The sequence below is a fragment of the Aricia agestis genome, chromosome 20 (genome assembly GCF_905147365.1).
Source record: "Aricia agestis chromosome 20, ilAriAges1.1, whole genome shotgun sequence".
NCBI lineage: Eukaryota > Metazoa > Arthropoda > Insecta > Lepidoptera > Lycaenidae > Aricia > Aricia agestis.
The window spans coordinates 11,347,249-11,369,820 of record NC_056425.1 but is presented as its reverse complement, the minus strand read 5'-3'; the positions used below and the strand labels follow the sequence as shown (position 1 = coordinate 11,369,820).

At 37.6% G+C, this 22,572-nt stretch overlaps 1 protein-coding gene across 2 annotated transcripts in view; it reads left to right on the top strand.

The window, feature by feature from the left end:
• The window catches only part of LOC121737274 (CD109 antigen-like), a 45,627-nt gene extending 25,426 nt beyond the window's left edge, over positions 1–20,201 (top strand). The window contains exons 23-29 of one of the 2 annotated variants that reach the window (XM_042128897.1): positions 694–851; positions 1,214–1,394; positions 3,213–3,364; positions 3,840–3,957; positions 18,606–18,799; positions 19,092–19,839; positions 20,022–20,201. In XM_042128897.1, the coding sequence (XP_041984831.1) occupies positions 694–851; positions 1,214–1,394; positions 3,213–3,364; positions 3,840–3,957; positions 18,606–18,799; positions 19,092–19,839; positions 20,022–20,107 (1,637 nt within the window). In that variant the 3' untranslated portion in view covers positions 20,108–20,201. Of the gene's footprint in view, positions 1–693; positions 852–1,213; positions 1,395–3,212; positions 3,365–3,839; positions 3,958–18,605; positions 18,800–19,091; positions 19,840–20,021 lie in introns of those variants that run through there. The other variant, XM_042128898.1, reaches the window with a different exon arrangement.
• The last annotated feature ends 2,371 nt before the right edge of the window (positions 20,202–22,572 follow it).

Genomic DNA, 22,572 nt, shown 5'->3' with positions numbered 1-22,572 from the left:
GAATGATTATTTGACGACCTCTGTGGCTCAGTGGTGAGCGCGTTGGTAGCTCAAGCCGGGGGTCGCGGGTTCGAATCCCGCCGACGGAACAAAAAGTTTTCAATGTTCCCGGGTCTGGATGTGTATTAAATATGTGAATGATATAATAAAAATCTTAAATATATGTATAGTATAAAAGTATTAAAATATTTCCGTTGTCTGGTACCTGTAACACAAGTCCTTTAGCACGGGGCCAGACTGACATGTTGTGAAGCGTCCATAGATATTATTATTATTATTAATTATTCTTCTTTGTACGGTGCACACAAATTTAAAATAGTTTGGCGAAACTGAATAGAATTATTGGCGCATATGTTCCTTACAACAATAAGTGTTTCGTGTTCTAAATCTAATATTATAATATTGGTAAATTCCTAAATGTTGCGGAAGCGCCAATGATTTCTAGAATCGACGCCAGTATGGTGATATGGTTGATTCGTTCCGAAATATACGCCACTACATTGACGTACTATATTATGACTTTTTCGGTATGACTTTCAGAACTTAAGCAATGTGGGTTGTATTTGCGAGTGGCAGTATTGTTAGACCTAACGTCGCCAAATGCTAAACATGTTCAGAGTTCAGTAGTAGTCCTGAATGCAGTTGCTGGCGCCACTACATTATCAATGTAAGTCACCATTTAAAATGTTGCAGGTAATCTAGCAACGTCAATAGAGGCGACAGGGTACGCGTTGCTGGCGCTAGCGGAGTGTCCAGTGACTCTCCAGCCAACTTGCGCGGTGGATGCGCGAGCCGCTGTACTGTGGCTGTCCACACATAGAAGTGTTGGCGGGGGATTTGTGTCTACTCAGGTCAGCTAAGGAACTGCTGTAAACCTTTATCCACTTCTGATAAAGGTTTTTTGAAGGTTTTAAAATGCCTGTTTGGAAAGATGTTGCAGAAGCAAGATTTTTATAAATACTCTAAATTGGTGTTAGTTTTTTGTTTGTTTTTTGATGTGTCATGACGTGTACCTACAGTGTATGCCATGCTTCAAATTCTAAATGGCCCAAACGGCACTTTTTAGCACGTTTTCGCCTCGATATGCTGTACCTTATGTTTCTTTTATTATAATAAAATATAGGTTACACTATGTAGTATATCAAAACGATCAGGTTTTGTTTTTAATTAAATATGTTTTGAGGCTTTTTGCTAACAAGATCTTCTCTTCCAGGATACCCTAGTAGCACTAGAAGCATTGCTCCGTTGGTCCACTATCCTACCTCCACCAAGTAACTTAAGAGTGAGAATACAGAGCAAGTACACAACTGAAGCTGTGAATTTGGCTCCAGGGATGACTATACCCAATGTCATCAAGATGGACATCAGTGACAAACTTAGTGTCACTGTTGAAGGTGAGATTAAGGGCCTCTTTCACCACTTCCTTGTAAGTGCGCGGAGAATCAGTTAAAAAAGTTGTGGATAGCCAATCCGGCACTTTATCAGGAAGTGGTGAAACAGGCCCTTAAAGTATGGTTTGTATTGCAGTCAGATACGTAGCCAAGAAGTAACGCTATGATTTAAAGTGGGTTCCAATTGCAGCACTATAGCGCAGGCATATCATGCTCAATGTTGAATGTTTCAACTACAGCAACGCTTCGCACAAACACTGTCATACAAACACGTTCCAAGTTAAGAGGATACACCAAGGGCTAGAGAAATTGAAAATAGGTATTTTAAAATGTATTGCTGTCTCACCAATCTCAAGTCTCCTACTGCAGAGCGCGATAGAGACAACACGACAAAAGTTCTAATATAGAACAGAAAATCATCAATTCGTTGTCCGCTGATTTCTTCTCCAAAACTTAACCGATTTTAGTACTTTTTTCATTAAGAATTAAACCAAGGATTGAGCTGTGTTCCTATGTTTTAGTTTTTTTGTACCTATATAATTCCAGTATTGTTTTCTGGGTGTTTGAACACAGCGGAAAATCTGGCAATTATTTGGGTTTTTGAACGCTCATATCTTTTTTACTAACTAAATTATGAAAAAAATAAAACATGGGGACAATGTATTAGTGGCCAATGTATATTCAGGAAAAAAATTATAACTCTACCGGCATTATCCAGGGAGGAAACAGGGGACAACGTTTGTATGGAAAAACGGCGGTGTGGACTCCTCTTAAGAATTATCGCACCTGGGCATTGTGTGCAAATAAGACGCGTTATGGTCTGCAATTGAAAAACACAAATTTAAATGAGGCGCTCTAAAATGGAATCAGCCAGGACACTTAATTTGTGATACAGCAAAGGACAAGGGTTTGTTGTCGTTGTGAAAAAATTACGATTCTCGTGTGAAAAAAGAATCTTGGCGCAACGGAGTTGCGATCATCTAGTCTATATATATATAAAAATGGATTTTCAATTGTGTTAGTAACGCTAAAACTTGAAAACGGCTTAACGGATTGGGCTAATTTTAGTCTTAAAATATTCGTAGAAGTCCAGGGAAGGTTTTAAAGTGACACGAAGTTCACCGGAACAGCTAGAACTAGAACACACTCAAAACAAACCTCTCTATTCCTTCCCAGGCACAGGCACAGTACTGGCGCGATGTCGTGCCTTATTAAAATTCATACATTTTCTATCAAACTCTTCATTAAAGCTAAATAATCATCAGGGCGGGCGAAGCGAGCCCTAGTATATGAACAACCTGAACATTTTGTGGTACACTTTACGGAAAAACTATCATGCCTATTGATTTGTGCTTTAACATAGTAATTTTTATTTATATTTAGACGTGTTATCATCAGTTACTCAAGGTTTTTTATATGCACGTGGGAGAGCCATGCTTCGGCACGAATGGGCCGGCTCGACCTGAGAAATACCACGTTCTCACAGAAACCCGCTTGCGTTTCACGCCGAGTGAGTGAGTTTACCGGAGGCCCAATCCCTGACCCCTACCCTATTCCCTTCCCTTCCCTACCCTCCCCTATTACCCTATTCCCTCTTAAAAGGCCGGCAACGCACTTGCAGCTCTTCTGATGCTGCGAGTGTCCATGGGCGACGGATGTTGCTTTCCATCAGGAGACCCGTTTGCTCGTTTGCCCCCTTATTTCATAAAAAAAATGCTCCAGTCAGTCAAGGTGTAACGACGCGAGCCCTCACAAAGCTCGAATTTTAGCTAGTTAAACATTTCTATATACGGTTGTAATTACCTTATAATTATTCCTCAGGTACGGGGTGTGCGCTGGTGCAAGCGACTCGCAGCTACAGCAGCACTGGCGCGACATCGCGCCAGTCGCTGTCAGCCGATGTATCGGTGCGAACTGACGGGCCTTTCAACTGCGATAACACCACTAACTGTTACTGCGCTGCGATTGTTGATGTAAGTGGCTTTAGTGGGATTTGCTCTGGTGTGAGTGATCATTGGGAGTAGGCACAGAAATAAATCAAGATAGAACGGCGACGCGTGTGCGTTGCTAAAGAATCGCTCGTGTCAATTGTTGCTTTGCTTTTAGTTAGAGCAAATAACTTACCCGTGGAAAGAAATACCTCCTTTTGACCGATGCACTTTCGTACTTCTGTTTTTACAATTAGACACTGCGCAATGAGGCATTTTTGCACAACCGCTCCGGTGTAATCAAGTCGAGACGTGCGCGCTGACTAAATGAACGTTCAACAAATCTTGCTAACTTGTGCAAGATTGAAACACGCGTACTCCACCCGCTTAGCCGTTCTATCTTGATTTATATCTGTGGGAGTAGGTATCCAGGTACAGGGTTGCTCGCAGCTATGAAGTGTAATCCTGGTTACGCCATGGTGTATATATATAAATTAACATTTTTAAATTTTATTTACAGGCATGTGTGATATGGCGCGGCCCGCTGCCCGCCATGAGTCTAGCGGAGTTGTCGCTGCCGGCGAGCTACGCGGCGGACGCTGGCATGCTGTACGCGCAGCTTAAGAAAACTAACACGTGTGAGTGTAAACCCTACTTGTGGGAATAGAATGGAATGGTGTTGGTTAATATTGAAGTCAATATTTGAGTGTCTTTTATTATGAAAGTTTAAGCAATTTATGCGAAATTTCGTCGCTCTGGAATTAGTTCACCGCGCGGGAACTAAGACATATTTTTTTCGGGACAAAAACAGTCTTATGTCCTTTTGTCTCTTTTATAGATATCCAGTGGTTTAGTGTTTGTGTGAGTAAGAAACAGTCAGACACACTTTCGCATTATAATATTATTAGCACGGAAATCGTAATTTGGCTTACTTACTTATAGCATATTGTTGTCACACAAGTTGTCCAATATTATTACAAATCCATTGACGCCTTGTTCATTAAAATATCATCGTATCAAACATAATATATTTATAACTAGACGTTCCGCGCGGCTTCGCCCGCGTAATTCAGATATTTCACAGACAAATTAGTCCACAAAAATAGCCTATGATCCTTCACGTGGCCTACATCCTCCTATCTCTGCCAAATAACATAAAAATTGCTCCAGTAGTGCGTGAGATAAGCCCTTTCAAATAAATTCCCCCGTTTTTTCCACATTTTTCTCTATTTCTTCGCTCCTATTAGTCTTAGCGTCATAAAATATATAGCCTATAGCCTCGATAAATGGCCTATCTAACACTGAAAGAATTTTTCAAATCGGACCAGTAGTTCCTGAGATTAGCGCGTTCAAACAAACAAACAAACAAACTCTTTAGAATTATAATATTAAGTATAGATTTACTCCCGTACCCGATTAAACTATAGTCTTAGATAACACTATTCTCTATACAGGGTGTAACAAAAACAAGTGATAATACTTTTGGGGTGTTTACGTGTTCCTTGTAGAGAGTTCACTGTGAAAGTAGCAGCGCTGAAAGACCTAAATTTTTTTTCACTTTTGTATGGGGAAACTCGTGACGCTCGGGCCCTTGCCCATACAAAAGTGAAAAAAAATGTTCGTCTTTCAGAGCTGCTACTTTCACAGTGAACTCTCTACAAGGAACATGTACACACCCTAAAGTATTATCACTAGTTTTTGTTACACACTGTAGAATACAGTCGACGTTTAATCCACTACAATATAATAAAGTACTCCAGTATTCCCACTCCTTCGAGTCTGGGATGATGAGAGCGTCTGCAATTACTGTGAAAGGGATTGCATTATGTATTCCACTTTATTGTCTGTTACCTGCTTGAGTGGGGCCTAAATATCCTGAAACCTCTTTGATAATAATCTAAAATCTAAATTACTAATTGAATGCGGTGAAGTGAAAAGGAAGGATTTTGGTATGTTTTGGTTAAGCTTGATCATGGTTTGGCTGTTTGTCAAAATCACTATATGTTTCCATACAAATTTCAAGGAGTCCCCTCGATTTCTCATTCATCCCATCATCAGATCAACACTTTTGTGAACACGGTACCAAATTAGAGTTAAACCCTATATAACACAAAAAGAATTTTGAAAATTATGGCCATAAACAGCTGAGTAATTATTGAACATACATAAAAAAATACATACAGCCGAACGTATTACCTCCTCTTTTTTGGAAGTCGGTCAAATAAATGGCAGGCATTAATACCGGTTCCTACTACACTTACAATATTATAAAGCGGAATAGATTTGAAGTATGAACGCGCTAATCTCACGAAAATGTTTTCTGTAATTTGGCACGTATAGAATAGGCCATGGGGAAAGACATGCTATTTTTTTGTGGGGAAACATAGGGTTCCCGGGTAGTTATATTTTAATTACGCAGGCGGAGCCACGCTCGAAGCCTTGTTTTTTTTATGAAAAATCGGGTCACCCGATGGAAAGCAACTTATGTCGCCCATGGACACTCGCAGCATCAGAAGAGCTGCAGGTGCGTTGCCGGCATTTTAAAAGGGAATAGGATAATAGGGGAGAGTAGGGATGGGAAGGGAAGGGAATAGGGGAGGGTAGGGGATTGGGCCTCCGGTAAACTCACTCACTCGGCGAAACACAGCGCAAGCGCTGTTTCACGCCAGTTTTCTGTGAGAACGTGGTATTTCTCCGGTCGAGTCGGCCCATTCGTGCCGAAGCATGGCTCTCCCACGTATGAGTATAATAATATAATGGGAATGTGGGAATAGTATGATTAACCCTTACACGTTTATAATAAGTCCAAAAGAGTAAATATGATTTTATTTGTTTATATTTATTTATTTTGGTCTAATTGAACATAAAAGTAATATATTACATGACAATTATAAATATTTTTATATTTTTTTGAATGGGACACGGATGTCCCTATATGCGTGAAGGTAGTACATTTTTCAATATATCGCAAAAAAATACTTACATCACTTATATTCCGAAATGAAACTCAGATTTCGAAAAAAAAGATTTATTTAAGTTATTTACTTACTATAATGTAAAATTTAATGGAAGGCAAGAAAACAGTTCCGTTCTGCTGTGAAACATAAATGTACATTACACGTGGGACATGTATTATTTGTGCGATTTTCAATGTGACTTTTGGCACATTGCACGCATCTTTTCCTATTACTTACTTTCACCATTACATACGAAGGTGTTCCGCGTTTTTGTGAATAAGTAATTCGTTTTTTTGTCATGACTACAGTTGACAAAGCTCGTTGTCGCGACGAGAAACTACCAATGAGTGAACGAGCCACTACTTGACGAAATTCTAGACTTGAAAGTAGACTTCCTTCGATATGTTTTGCTTCGTGTAACTTGCAGTAAATTACGTAGGAATTATTCATCGCAATATCTAATAAATCAAAGAACACTCTTAGGTAGTATTTTATTTTGGCTTTTCGATCAACTTCGTAACAAACCTTTCTCTGATCCATCAAATCTACCCCTCCCATATGCTTGTTATATTTTGATATCATTTCAGGACAAGTTACGTTGATCTTTTCAGTTTTCCCTTGCACGCGCCTTTTTACTGTCGTTGTCGGTACAGGTGATAAAAAGTTAGTCAATAAAAATACAGCTTTGTTATCCATCCATTTTACAAAAGATATGCCATTGCTGCTTGTCGCAAAAATGTCCCCACGATTCATATTTTTGTCAATCGGAATATTGCTTGGTATATTTTTTCTATTTGAACGCACTGTCCCACAAGCTTTTATATTCATAGTCGCCAAGTTGTATTGAAGATTAGGGGAATTGAAAAAATTATCGAAGTATAATTCACACCCGATACCCTGCAAACCTTCTGATAATTGCAAAACTACCGATTCACCCAATCCCGTTTCAGTGCCGCTTTTTTTCTTTCCTGTGTACAAATCAAATTGAAATAAATAACCTGTAGAAGAGTCCGCCCTGCACCACATTTTGAAACCCCACTTTATGGGTTTGTTTTTGACATACTGTTTCATTATATTATGCCCCTTGAACTTGATCATATGTTCGTCTATTGCCTGGGTTTTTGTATTCGACATAGCACTTTGAAAAGTTCGATTGAAATGATCTAAAATAGGGCGTATTTTGTAAGCCCTGTCATAATTGGGATCTGCACAACTTGGTTGGTTTGAATTTTTATTCAAATGTAAGTTCCTGCGTATTTCCTCGAAGCGGTTTATTGTCATTATATTAGCTATATAAGGGACGCCCATGTCAGGATCTGTAGACCAATAGCTCCTGAATGTAGGCAGGGAATGCTATCCCATTATGAAATTCATTCCCAAGAAAGCTTTAGCTTCTTCATTGCGCAAACTAAAGGAACGGCCATTTTGTTGTGCGTAAAGCATGGATTCAGGAATAATAATATCGTCTATCAATTTATCAAAACCTGAAACTGCGTTGAAAATTTTCACAGGTGATATTTCTATATTACTATTCAGATCAAATATACGGACTTCACCGAAGTTATAATCTGCCATCTCCGAAAAACAGCGTGGCGAATAAGAGTTTTTGCGCCAGTTGAAAGAAGGAGCTACAGCTGCAGCTCTCGGCGTACTGGATTCCTGACTAGAAAATATAATATTATTGTCTTCTAGAGGCGCTGTGCTGGGCTCTATTTCAGTTGTCGATATTCCTGCCTCCATATCTTGCGCTAAAAAACTTTGGTCTTCTTCGTCAAGAAGCAAACCGTCCTCGTCGTCGCTGTTGTCAGCCGTAAGGATTTGAAAAACAACATCTTCCTGAAGCTCAAATACTTTGAATCTGTTCGAAGACATCATCTGTAATAACATACAATAAAATTAGCACGATAAAATACTAAATATAGCCATGTAAACATTTTTATAAATTCAATCAAAAAGTTTCCTATGACGCATATAGGGACACCCGCGTCCCTTTGTGTATTTGTAGATAATATGCATTATTTTACTCAAAAAAGCCACATACATCCAATAAAACGATAACTGTACTTACCAATGAATAATATAATATGAAAAGAATAGCCGTAAAAAGTCACTTAGGATAAATAAAATTTAAATCAATAAATATTTATGGCGGAAAAAATTTGCACTTTTCGCGCGTGTGATATTTTTGACAGATAGTTTTTTTTTTAGTGTTGCCAGCGCGTAAATTAGAAAAGGTATCATTAATTATAAAAAAATATATCTACATAAGGTTTTAGTTGGCCAGTACTCCAGAAAATCGTAAAAATGTTGTGGGGACAAATGTGTCCCATATGCGTGAAAGGGTTAATATTATTGAGTTTGTTACTTTACTGTTAGTCTGCCGAACACTCGCTCTTCGACTATACTGCTAGACGGCAGACACCCTTTAGCAAACAAGATAACTTCAACACTGTCGTAACTGAGAGTCCTACACTCGGTCTACAAGTGCCTACGTCCTACATGTGTCTCTGTAGCTACAATGTACCTGACCCTTATAGCTCTAGGAGCAAGGGAGACGTATAGGACATTCGTGCATTTTGTCTGTAGCAAACTATTGTGGATGCAAGTTGTTATCAAATAAAAATGTTTGTTTCAACTTGCAAGGAATTTCTTTGGTGCAGAAATTAGTTTGCCTGGCAGCCGTACATTTCGAGTGATAAAACCACGGGATAAAACTATCCACCCTCCAAACATTTCATTCAAATGGGATCACAGCTTGAAGATGTGACCGATAGACACGTACAGTTCGCGTTAGTGACGTTTATAATATTAGTATGAATATGATATAATTACTCCAAAAAATAACTATAAGTGGGCCCATAGACGTCAGACGATCAATTTTATTGTGCAATATCATTGAACATTAGTATATTGAACAATTTATTTGACAATAAGATTAAAAGGCGGGCGCGTTCAATATCAACCCTATACGGTCAATAACGTTGCACAATACATGATATTGCACAATAACATTGATCGTCTAAGGGCGGCTAAACGGAAGATATATGAGACTAAGTAGTATCACAAATAGTACCTTACACGCCCACATGTAAGAAAATCAATATAGGTAATAGCATGCACAGCATAGGTATATTAGTTAGCCGTGTAAGTAAGTCAAGGATATAAGCTTGTGCCCTCGATCTACGATCTACATTCAACATAAATAGGTTCAGCCTAAGTCCTAGACTTATTGTGAAGACAGCTCTTATGATACAAGGGGAAGCCATGAAGATATCTATGACTATCTAATATTTCTATATTTCATTTAACTTATTAGATTTAATAATGCGAAAGTGTGTATGTCTGTCGATCTGTTACCTCTTAACGTTAAGAGCCAGTATGCACGGTGCGTTGCGTTGTCGACACGCAAATATTTTGACGCATAGCCATCATCATCAGATTTCATCAAAATTGATTTAGAGTCAGTCCCTGCGCCATCGCAGCGTTAAGGCTGCAGTCTTGCAAAATTCACTCGCTGCGAATTATTTGCGCAACTTTGTATTTTTTTTTTTGACAAACTAACACTCATTAAAAAAATAACATGAAATATTATTATTGCGTATAATATAAGTAATAGCCAGTTATTTTTTTTAAGTTCATATATGTGGATAATGTTAGGTAAATCAAGCGTTAAAAACAGCTCTTTCGTGCCCAATGTCATTTCGAGTTGTGTTTGTGCGCTTAGTTTATGGCAATAAATAATATAATTTAAAAATCTATTCAGCGCATAATGAGCTCAACATTCTCGTCTTCAAAATGCGCTGATTAGTTTTTTCTAATTATCTTTCATTTTCTTAATCAAGAGGTCACAATTTCATCAAAATTCTCTGTTTTTATCTCTTAATAAACGGGTTATTTCATAAAAACTATGCATCGTAAGTATGTAATAATTAGATTATTTTGATTCCAAGAGCTCCAATAAAGCAAATACAAAAAAAAACCACCTAAATCACCTTACTCCAACAATAATAATAATCTCAAAAGACCTACAAAAAAAGGGTTTATAAACTAGAATTGCAAGGGAAATTCCTTAGTGGCCACTGCACGGCCGGAGCGTTCAGACGTGTGGTCCACGGCGAATTTAGACTGACCCTCTCGCTCTAATTTTGCTCTCGCTCTAACGTAGGTTGCGCACTGTTGTGAATCTAAAAGTTGCTCTACTTTATTATTTTATGTACTTATATAATTTTTTGAGTGTTTTGTAAATATTAGTATTTTAACTGTAGTTTTTGTAAATATTTGTGTTTCTGTACCTAATACTTTTGTAAATATTTGATTTCAATATGGATCGTAAACGTTGTAAATATGCTTGTACGAAAAAAAAAATACTAACGCGTCCACGTCTTCTGCCGCAGACGCTGCCGTTCAGGCAAAGTAATTTCTGCAAAGAGTCGTTACATAGACTTACGTGTATATTTTGCGAAACAAATAAACAATAATATTGTGTTTGCCTAACTACTTCTTAAAGCATTATAATAAACTTACTTTACATAAATATAAGGCGTATGTATTGTTTTAACCTTAAAAATAACGCTTCCTACTCACATATAGGCGGGGAGCCTATAAGTGTGAGTATGAAGCGTTATTTCTCCCCACACTCATAAGCTATTACGCTCCACTATTATATAGTTTTTTATGTCGGGGATAACAAAACACACAAAAACAATGATTCACCGATTTCAATGATAATAATAATTTTTGGTAAAGTACTCGTTGAGATAACAACGTTCAGGTTTCAATCGTATCTAACATATAATAATGTTCATAATATATTACTAATTAAAACCTCAAAAATCAACTATAATTGTAACTTTTAAAATATATTCATTACAAAATCGATTTATATTATTGTTATACAGTCAAACTTTCGTTTAGTAAGTAATAAGTCTGTTATTTAGGTAAGTAATTATATATCATATACTTACGTCACAATATTAAAAAAGGTCTGATTTTTCAATCTTCAGATAATTTTTAACTGAGGAATAAATATGACGCTTTGACAGGTTTTGTATGAAAAAAATGTCAAAGCGTCAAAATAATTCCTAAGTTAAAGGTTATCTGACGATTAAAAAACCTTTCACCACTTCCTGGTAAGTGCCGAATAGGCTATCCACCACTCAACTTGACAGATGAAGTATGGAGAATCTGTCAAAAAAGCTGTGAATAGCCTATTCGGCACTTTAACAGAAAGTGGTGAAACAGGCCATAGGCTATTTTTCTGGAAAAATGTACGGTTTCCGTGAAATTCCTAAATTACGCGGGCGAAGCCGCGTGGAACATCTAGTTTAACATATAACATAGACCACGGGCGTAGCCAGGTTTAGGGGGTTCAAACCCCCCCCCCGAAAAGTTAAGATATTAACATTCATAAAATTAAAATAAGGACAGGCGTGCGGCATATATCATTTATTACTACAACACGGTCAAATTAACTAGACGCACGGTTTAATGACGTCGTTATAGAGCTCGCATGTTATTTATAAATTTCGATGCGTCAAGTTAATTTGACCGTGTTGTAACTATTGCACTAAAAACAATTTCATCCATCAACCATCTCTATGAAGAAGTAAAGGTGTTGCTCGAAGAAAATGGTGGTATACTGCTTATGCCACGTATCGTCGGGAGGCAGACAAATCGCTCTAACATTCCTGCGTCGGATATATCCACGTATTACAAAATAAATTTATTCATCCCATTTCTCGACTATACAATTCAACAATTGATTGAGAGGTTTACAAAACACCGTAAAGTAGTATCGGCACTATCTGGTGTGTTACCGTCAAATTTTGCGGCCGGTTATGAAATTGAAGAGGCATTTTGTATGTATTCAGTAGTACTGCCTGAAAAAAGTACACCTGTCTTTAAAGCAGAACTTGAAGTGTGGAAAGCAGCTATGACTCTCACCTCCCCTACTCCAAAATCAGCTTTAGAATGTTTGGATAGGTGCGACAAAAAACTGTATCCAAATATTTACACATTGTTGCAAATATTGGCTACCTTACCTGTTTCCACCGCTACCCCAGAAAGGTCTTTTTCAAGCCTAAGAAGACTTAAAAACTACTTGCGAAACACAACGAGTGAAAACAGACTGAACGGCTTGGCTCTCATGAACATTCACTATGGGATAGAAATTGATACGAATGAAGTAGTGGATGTATTTAAAAATAAAAACAGAAGATTAATTCTGTAATGCGTACCTACATAATAATATAACAGAATATTTTTTTTAGCGTATATTATCCCACTGCTGCAGTGGGACAATATGCGCTAAATAAAAAAAACTGTTATAAGTATTATTATACGTTATATTATTGTACGCATTACAGAATTAATCTTCTGTGTTTCGAGCAGTGGCACTGCTCGAAATAGGTCTCCCCCAATTCGTTTGTTTTTTGCATATTTAATATTTTTCGTATGAATATAAGGGTTATTTTATGTAATTTTACTTCTTTTATTTTCTTGACCCCCCCCCCCCCCCGAAACTTAAACCTGGCTACGCCCGTGACATAGACTGCCATAATATGGCTATTAATTTTTGCAGGGTAAGCTGGAACGGCACTTGGAAGTAGGTACACAATAACTTATTTTTATAGCACAGACGTCTTGCTGTAGTATAGCTTTTCTTGCAAAGGCATTTTTAAATCCTTGGCCGATTCCAGAAGATTGTAGGTTAGTAACTGACCAAAGTCCCGCCCCGCTATCCCCTGCGTAACCATTGATATCTCAAATGTTTTATATTTCCTATTACTATTTAGGAAATGTGTTTAATATAATTAATTTTACACATTTCCGTGCAAGTATAGGAATTGCATACATTTCCTAGGAATTGTATACAATGACAGATTACATACATTTCCGGTAACATATAATATATACTATTAAAAACCGGGCCGTATTAATACCCCTTGATATGCAACAGAAACTAATATTGAATAATACTTAGTAGAGCAACTTTCCGACCGTGTCATGTCGGTAGGGTGAATGCGGGGACTGCGGGGACTCCGGGTACAGATGCTCGGTGCGTGGACTGGCCGTACGCGATTCTTATATTATGCACTAGAAGACTAGAGCAGTCTCGTCAACATCCCCTCCCGCTTCGTCTCGGGGGCTGCTGTCCGTCATATTGTGTGCGTTGCCACGACGCAGCGCGCCGTGTGCGGCGCGGTGTGAACACCTTGGTTATATAATATAACGTATGTAAAACAACGCAACGGCAGCAGCGACGCATCGCGCCGTGTGGACTGGCTCTAAATCGATTTTGATTTTGGAATTTGGTATATTGAAATTTGGTATGATGAAATATTAATGAGATAATAATTAAAGACGAATTTCTGCACATTGTTGTTACAGGCAACATCGGTTAATCGAGGAGGTTAAAAGGCTCGGGAAACTCTGTATCAGACGGCAAAATATGATTATTTATTTTACTTAACTATGCAAACCAAAAGAATCTCCTTGTAAAATGAAAAAATTACTTTTTACTAACATGATCTAATAAAAATTTAAAAATCTCATAAAAACCGGTTGCATTTCAATGAAAACAGCATTAAAACCGGAAAATGATGATTACAGAACAACTCACAACTAGCGCAGCTGAGTGAAAACCATCTAGGAAAATAGTGCACCATGAAAGCTACGCGCTGTACGAAATATGGATGTGCCATTTAGACCCGGTTTATGAGTTTTTTTCGTTTTTTTGGCAGGATTTCATGCATTCACTAGCTCTTTAAATTGCAATAATGAATTACGACCTAATCAATGCTAATGTCAAAAGGTTAATTGATCACACTGCTTTATAAAGCGACCCGCCCCGGCTTCGCACGGGTATAAAATAAATTATGGCCTAAGTCACTGAAAAAATGATTAAAATCGATTCAGTAGTTTGATTTTAAATAATTTATATTCATTACGAGTACTACCCGTGGGCCGTGGGCCGCATTGGTCGGTACTGCCGCAAAAGCTACTTACGTCCCGCAATTTTTAAATCTGTAATATCTTCGAAAATATTCATTTAAAATTAAAATCGTAATAATTATGCTGTAAAGGGCCATAATCAATAATGTATTTAAAGTATTTAATTGAATAAGGATTATTGCCGTATTGGTTAAAATCGCTTCGAAAATTTGCCATTATTTGAAGTTAAAAGTAAATGACAAAAAAATATGTCATTGTGGGATATATCCATAATAGCTTCGTGGGAGAGCCATGCTTCGGCACGAATGGGCCGGCTTGACCGGAGAAATACCACATTCGCACAGAAAACCGGCGTGAAACAGCGCTTACGCTGTGTTTCGCCGAGTGAGTTTACCGGAGGCCCAATCCCCTACCCTATTCCCTTCCCTACCCTCCCCTATTCCCTTCCCTTCCCATCCCTGCCCTCCCCTATTACCCTATTCCCTCTTAAAAGGCCGGTAACGCACCTGCAGCTCTTCTGATGCTGCGAGTGTCCATGGGCGACGGAAGTTGCTTTCCATCAGGTGACCCGTTTGCTCGTTTGCCCCCTTATTTCATAAAAAAAATATATACCATCGCGGAGTTTTCTGTAGACCTTTTCAATGTGTACAATGCGCACCCCTGCATTGGTACTTGTAAAACGGGCGTAAATCGCAATATTTTAATTTCGCCATAACTTCTAAATCAAACGTCCAATTTTAATCATTCAAAGAGCAAATATAATCTACATAAACTGTACTTAGTGATGAAATTATTTATTTTGATAAGGATTATTAGCATGAGTAAAATAAATGCGTTTAAATGTAGTCCAAAAAAAAAACAAGATTTTTAAATAAAAAAAATGTTTTTGTGCCTCACTTGACATAGAAAGGTATATTGTGTCGCCGACATTTTTGTAGATATTTATAAGATCTACATTTACTTAGAACATTGTATAGTTCTATCTTTTATAGTTTAGGCAGCGTACGCAAAATAAGTAAATTTTTTGGTTGTTTCCGAAAAACTGAAATATCTTACGGAACCCTATATTCTACAAAATAAAAAGTAGCCTATGTTACTCGTAAATAATGTGGCTTTCGAATGTTGAAAGAATTTTTAAAATCGGTCCAGTAGTTTTTGAGCCTATTCATTACAATTAAACAAACAAACAAACAAAGTTTACCTCTTTATAATATTAGTATAGATAGTATAGATAAACTTGTCACAAAGAATCTAGACATTTGGAACCTAAATAGCGTACCTACCTACATACTTGTAATAATAATAATAACCATTTATTTCAGATCACAAAGAATCCAGTGTTAGTAGAAATACAATTAAAATTTAAATTATGTTAGTACTATCAGAGAAGTTGATTCCTATGCAAATCGGGGGCCTAAGTAGTGTGGTTGCGTTACGTCAAACCCAGCTGACAGATCACAATGAACAGTGAATTGACATATTCGACCAAATAATGTTGGTCTGTCAATTGCATAGGAATCAACTTCCTCGATGGCACATTACATTCTAATTCTTATAGTAAAAAAATATTTATTAGGATTTTTTTTTTATGAAATAAAGGGGGCAAACGAGCAAACGGGTCACCTGATGGAAAGCAACTTCCGTCGCCCATGGACACTCGCAGCATCAGAAGAGCTGGAGGTGCGTTGCCGGCCTTTTAAGAGGGAATAGGATAATAGGGGAGGGTAGGGATGGGAGGGGAAGGGAATGGAATAGGGTAGGGGATCGGGCCTCCGGTAAACTCACTCACTCGACGAAACACAGCGCAAGCGCTGTTTCACGCCGGTTTTCTGTGAGAACGTGGTATTTCTCCGGTCGAGCCGGCCCATTCGTGCCGAAGCATGGCTCTCCCACGTATAAAATAATGAATAATGAGTAATGAGCCATTCTCTATCTAACATGCACCTCTATCCAATGCCTTACCAAACCATCAAGATTATCAGTCAATACCCTTAGAATGTTGTTATGACTACTTCTGACACGCCGCATCAATGACGCCACTCGTTTTCTTACTATGGCGTTAAAGCCATCAGTGCGCATTTCGGCAAACATTCCTGAGGCACTACAGTACCTCGGTAGTCCTAACAGCATTCTAAAGATATTATTGTACTGAACACGAAGAGCATTGAGCACTGAACACGAACTTGTAAGTATTTCGTAACGTTCGAGCAAAAAAAATCTGTGCTACACCCTACAAGTTACAAGAAATCTTGGATCAATCAAACATTTTTAAGAAAAAAAAAGGGAACATCAGAAGATCGTTATGTCTAAGTAGGTTAAATATCAAAGGCTAATGGAAATTAATAGTCGCGAATCGTGTTCCATATTAAAATAATTATTTTTCCGAGAAATTCACAGTTTATAGTGTTGTAAATTACTAGGCCTTTACATCCTTTGTGGATGACTTATACAGTATTTTCAGAGCGAAGTAACCACTCCTCAAATACTGTAGTGCCAAATAGTGCCAAGTGGGACAAGATTTTTTAAATGTCCGTATAGTTGCCCAAGCGCATACGGCATTCTCGCAACATAGTCGGCATAGTCATTAGTCCAGAGGAAAGAACTAGCCAATACGTCTGGGATTAATTACCTATGTGCGGGTTTCCTCACGATGTTTTCCTTCACCGTATGAGTGTCCGTATTATATTGTACTTGAGATCAGAAAATCTCTCATTGGTACACGCCTCCACCTGGGATCGAACCTGCACCCTCTACGAGTGCGAACCAAATGTCTACTCTACTCTAACCATTAGGCCACGGACGCTCAAAAGTAAAGTCAACTTAAACGTGAATTTGGGATCTTGACAATTTTTTTCTTCATACCTTTAGGCTTTAAGTTCATTTTAACAGTATTGCTCCAGCATAAAACTTGGCTTTGTCTTTCCCCGATCCCCGGAACTCAATATAAGTACATAATACCTCCATACCACAATCCAAATATGTAACTTCATCGGCTTAACACATTCAATGCCACAACGATTTTCTAGTTTTAGATAGATTCTAGATTCAGATAGCTCACTTTTATTCATAACTAGGTACATGTTCTTGGCAGGGCAAAGCCAACCGCGGTTTACTTATTACCCAAGGGTATTGGACCTTTCTTTTTTTGAAGCCTCATCCACGCTTCGTACGTCTGTCCTTACCCGAGGGATGCGGCCCGCTCCTGAACAATGATCAGGTCACTCGGTCAAGGTCCGCTCTCGGGAATATGAACAAGCTGGAGTTTAGATGACTAGTAAATACTAACATAAAACGTGGAAATAAAAATGTTCGTCATCTAGTAGAGATGTCGATAACGTTCGCGCTGAGATATAATTATGTTTAACGCAAGCAGCGGCACATTTTCCTTGGGAATGTCCGTTCCCGGATCTTAAAGTATCTCCGTACCAAATAACAAATTTATATTATAAATGCGAAAGTGTGTCTGTCTGTCTGTCTGTCTTACCTCTTTACGTCCAAACCACTGAACCGATTTCGCTGAAAGTTGGTATGGACTATGGAGATACTTTGAGTCCCGGAAAAGGACATAGGATACTTTTTATCCCGGAAAAATGTACGGTTTCCGCGCGATAAACTAATTTTGGCGCAACGGAGTTGCGGCGTCATCTAGTTTATAATACGGTTAAAAAGTTCAGCAGCAACGTTTTTCCAGTCATTTGCGTTGCCCATAAGGGCCAACCCACAAGTACCACAACCACACCACATCGCAACGACAAAATGTCGTCGAAAGTAGTAAGGCACGTGTGAATGGTGTCGCTGCAGCTTTTTGTAATTGCGTTGTGGTGCCGACAAAATGCCGACGTGGTTGCAATGTGGTTACGTACGAAAGTCAATGAAACGGAAAGGGGGGACGAGCGCGGGCGGTGTACGCGCACTGTCATTGCATCGACGCGACGTTGTGGTTGCGATGTGGTCGGTATTACACAAGTGGTCGACAACGACTGCAAAATGTGGTACCGGGTACGTGTGAATGGTCCAGTTCATTTACAATACGAAATATTATACGCCCGACCACGTGGTGTGGTACGTGTGGGTTGGCCCTAAGATTTAGTAACAGCAGGCGTCTTTGCAACATCCAGTATTAGGAGCCTGCTATAATATGGTTAATCACATCCGCATTCCGCAATGACCATTGTTTATGTCATCATTTACGCATAAGTATAAAAAAAAATTTGTGTAAACAAAGTTACTAGTTGTCCAATCTATATTTATATTACCCACTAAAAAGCGGCGTAGACATAGATTAATCACAGAACGCATCACTTACTATTTAGTAATCTATGGCATCACATCTAATTTCAACAGCATGAAGTAACCCGAATTCCGCGCTATTTCAGTACTGCGTCGCATAGAGTTGTCCACGAGCGGGGGTAAGGCCACTTTATACATCGGGACACGAGACGGGGCCGACACGACTCCGCGGGCCGGCCACGAGTGCTTCAAGATACATGTCGTAGGACCAAAAGTGAAGACCAAACCTGGATATGTCAAGATCTATGATTACTATCATCCAGAGGTTATGGATACCCAGGTATAATATTTCCTTTGTTAAGAATCTTGTAGGGTTCCGTACTTAACTACAAAGATCTTGAATTCTACAAGGTTTTTGGATTTGATTCAAAAATGTAATTACTATCACAGCCTAAATATGCCATAGTTTAAGCGAAAAAGTTTTGCTCTGAAAACACAACTAAATAATAATTGACTTTAATTTTTAAGAAATCGATTTGTACCTAATTAATAGTACTTATAATTAATATGTGCGCTTGCAATCTTGTCAATGTTAAAATTAACTCCTCTTTAATATTATATATTTATTTTAGACCTTCACCATTCCCGAAGATTGTCCAGCACCCGTAGATACAAGTCGTAAACCAAAATATTCGTCAACTGATAACCTATTCAACTCTGCGAAATCTCCGGATGGCGATGAAATACTAATCATTGATGATTTCTCATATGAAGATGTACCTGAAGGTATACCACTTGATTATCCAGCATATGACAATATCGTAAAAGAAATTGAAAGAAATACATCTAAAATTAATGATGTAACTCTAGGTAAAGAAAATTCAGCTAATAACAAAGAAATACAAGACGTAGGTGCTATAAAATTGAATGAAACTGCACAATTTGATGACATAAGTAAATCAATAGATAACAGAACTGTTAAAATAAATATAAGTTCAGTAGAAACAGAAATTAAGGAAAGTAATAAAACTGCAGATGTTAAATTGAATGAAATAGTCACAGAAAATAATGTTAGTAACGCAGAAAATAATACAAAATCGCCAAATAATGCAACAAAAGAAAAAGACTTAATAAGAGAAGTTGACAAAGAAGAAATAATAGCTGTAAGTGAAAGTCATAAAGAAGAAGTAAAAACTGATGAAACAAAAGAAGTTGTTAAAGTTAATGAACTTAAAGAGAAGAATCAAGATATAGTATCTACAGAATCTCCGCACTTGTCCAACTTTCATGAAGTGAATTATGATTTGGAAGTGCCTTCTGGTCTCGAAGGACCAGTACCTTCTGTGGTGCTGCCTCCTAAAGATTTCTTCGTTAAATCAGGTAAGGATTAAATGAAATAGCTACTTATGATCGTTAAAGTCAGGCATAATTATTAATTATTATAATAATTCTTGATGAACTATTATTAAATTGCAAGAATTATGCAGGTTTTTGTAAATCCTTATGAAAATGTGGAGAACCATCTACAATAAGAGTCAATAACCATCTTTTAATATTTTCAGATCAACCCCTGCAGACTCGCCGGCATTTTGAACCACTATTTATTCCAAATTATGTTTATATCAACCCACATTTCGTAGTGCGATAAGCTACATTATACAATTACTGGCAATATTAGCCTAAAGGACCCAACATTGGTTCAGTAGCCGCTGGACGGCCCTTCTCATTTTGGCAATAATATTATAGATTTTTAATAATCTAATAAAAAATCAGTCCTTAAGAGGATACACCAGGGGCGAGAGAAATAGAAAATAGGTAATTATTTGAAAATGTATTGCTGTCTCACCAATCTCAAATCTCCCACCGCAGAGCGCGATAGAGACAACACGACAGAAGTTCTAATAAAAGAACAGAAAATCTTCGATTCGTTGTCCGCTGATTCCTTCTCCAAAACTTAAGCAATCAAAGCAAGGCTTGGGCTGTGTTTCTGTTTTTTTTTTTTTGTATATTTTAGCCAGTTTTGTTTTCTGGGTGTTTGAACACGGAGGAAAATCTGGCCATTTTTTTGGGTTTTTGGACGTTCTATCTTTTTTAATAATAAAATTATGAAAAAAAAAAAGAAAACATAGGAACATGCTAATAGTGGCCATAGATATTCAGAAAAAAAATCATAACTCTACCGGCATTATCCACGGAGGAAACAGGGGACAACGTTTGTATGGAAAAACGGCGGTGTGGACTCCTCTTAAAGAAGTAATTTAATTATAATTCTGGTAGGTATAATTACATATATTTAATTTTATATAACCGTTTTGTTATAACTCATATTTAATATTGTTTGAAGGAGTAAGACTGAATATTGTACAATAAATATTTATTCGTAGAATATACTTAATTAATACTTATCTGTTTAACTAGGGTGAGTTTTAAATATTTTAATTTTGTACTAAAATCTTGTTATGTATCTTGTGTTTTATTTCATGTTTCCAGCTCATCAAAATAATTAATTTAACTTTTAGGAATTAAAGACTGCAAAATCGTATCTTTAACCTTTACACGTACATAACTAGTATAAAAGTGTTTTTATGGATGTTAGTAGTTTAGGGTATGCTTTGTGGAGTATTTTATCGATATGATTAGAAAAAAATAAAAAAGACATCGTAGATTTTTCAAAAATAGCTGGGACAAATGTGTCCCAATATGCGATAAAGGGCGACTTTTACCAGTTTAACTAAGTATAATAATTACAGGTTTTTATATGCTTTAGGTAATAAATTATACAACTTTTTAATAAAATAATATAAATTTATTGATAAATTTACACGTGAAACTCTGCAAAGCAATTTCTGTTTGCTTTGAAGCACACGTTCCATAAATTGCAAATACTGTTAGTGCGATTCTCAACTCCCACCTTGGCGCACTGCACACATCTTTTTCGTGAGGGTCCTTTCTTCATCACGTGTGATGGCAGGCAATCCTTGCAACAAAAATATGGGAGGTGTAGACCTCATGGACCAGAAAAAAGTGACTTATGAATTCGACAGAAAGTCGAAAATAAAGTATTAGCTTCGGTTGTTTTTCGATTTATGGAATTATATTGCAATGAACAATGAATATATAATAATTTACGAAAAACTGCATACCGAACACAGAGGTGAGAGTTGTTTGCTTTCGTCACTTGAATTCCGTCAAGTTGTAGCCCGAGCGATGATTATAAGAAAGCACGCATTACCGTCAATCTCTGTGACGAAGAAACGAATGCAAAATCTGGGACACAGGCAATCCTTGCCATCACACGTGATGAAGAAGGGACCCTTACGAATAAGATGTGTGCAGTGCGCACAGGCGGGAGTTGAGAATCGCACTAACAATATTTGCGATGTATGCAACGTAAATTTGTGCTTCACAGCAAACAGAAAATGCTATTTTCAACGGCGGATCAAGCGAGTCAGACGACGATGAACCTAGAGCTGGATCTGGAGCTGAAGTGGAGTCTGATGCAGGAGCATGCTAAATTATTACTTCGGAGTTTTGATATACCAGCTTCCATATCTCCTTGGATAAACGCCTGGTCTTCCTCATCCAAGATTAGGGCATCTTCATCATCGCTGTTATCAGCCATAAGATACTCCTCCACATAATTATCGTTCGAGGATACTTTTCATCATAAAATAATTTGTATACTGATGACGCCCGCAACTCCGTTACGCCACAATTCGTTTATCGCGTGAGAACCGTACATTTTTCCGACATAAAAAGTCTATGTCATGTCCCGGGACTCAAAATACCACTTCTATACGAAATTTTAGCAAAATCGGTACTGCGATTTGGGCGTGAAAAGGTAACAGACGGACACAATTTCGCCTTTATATGGCCTAAAACAATGAAAATTAATATAAAATACGAATAACATTGAATAAATAAGTCATAAAATAATATCAGTAATAATATAGGAGTACGACCTTTTACGCATATTGGGACAGCAGTGTCCCTTGATGTAAATATCGTGTTTTATATAAATCTAAAAAATAGTAGTAAATTCACAACTTTTACTTACCATTCTCATGAAATGTTGCACAAGAAGTTAGTAATTACCGCAGAAAACATAAATAA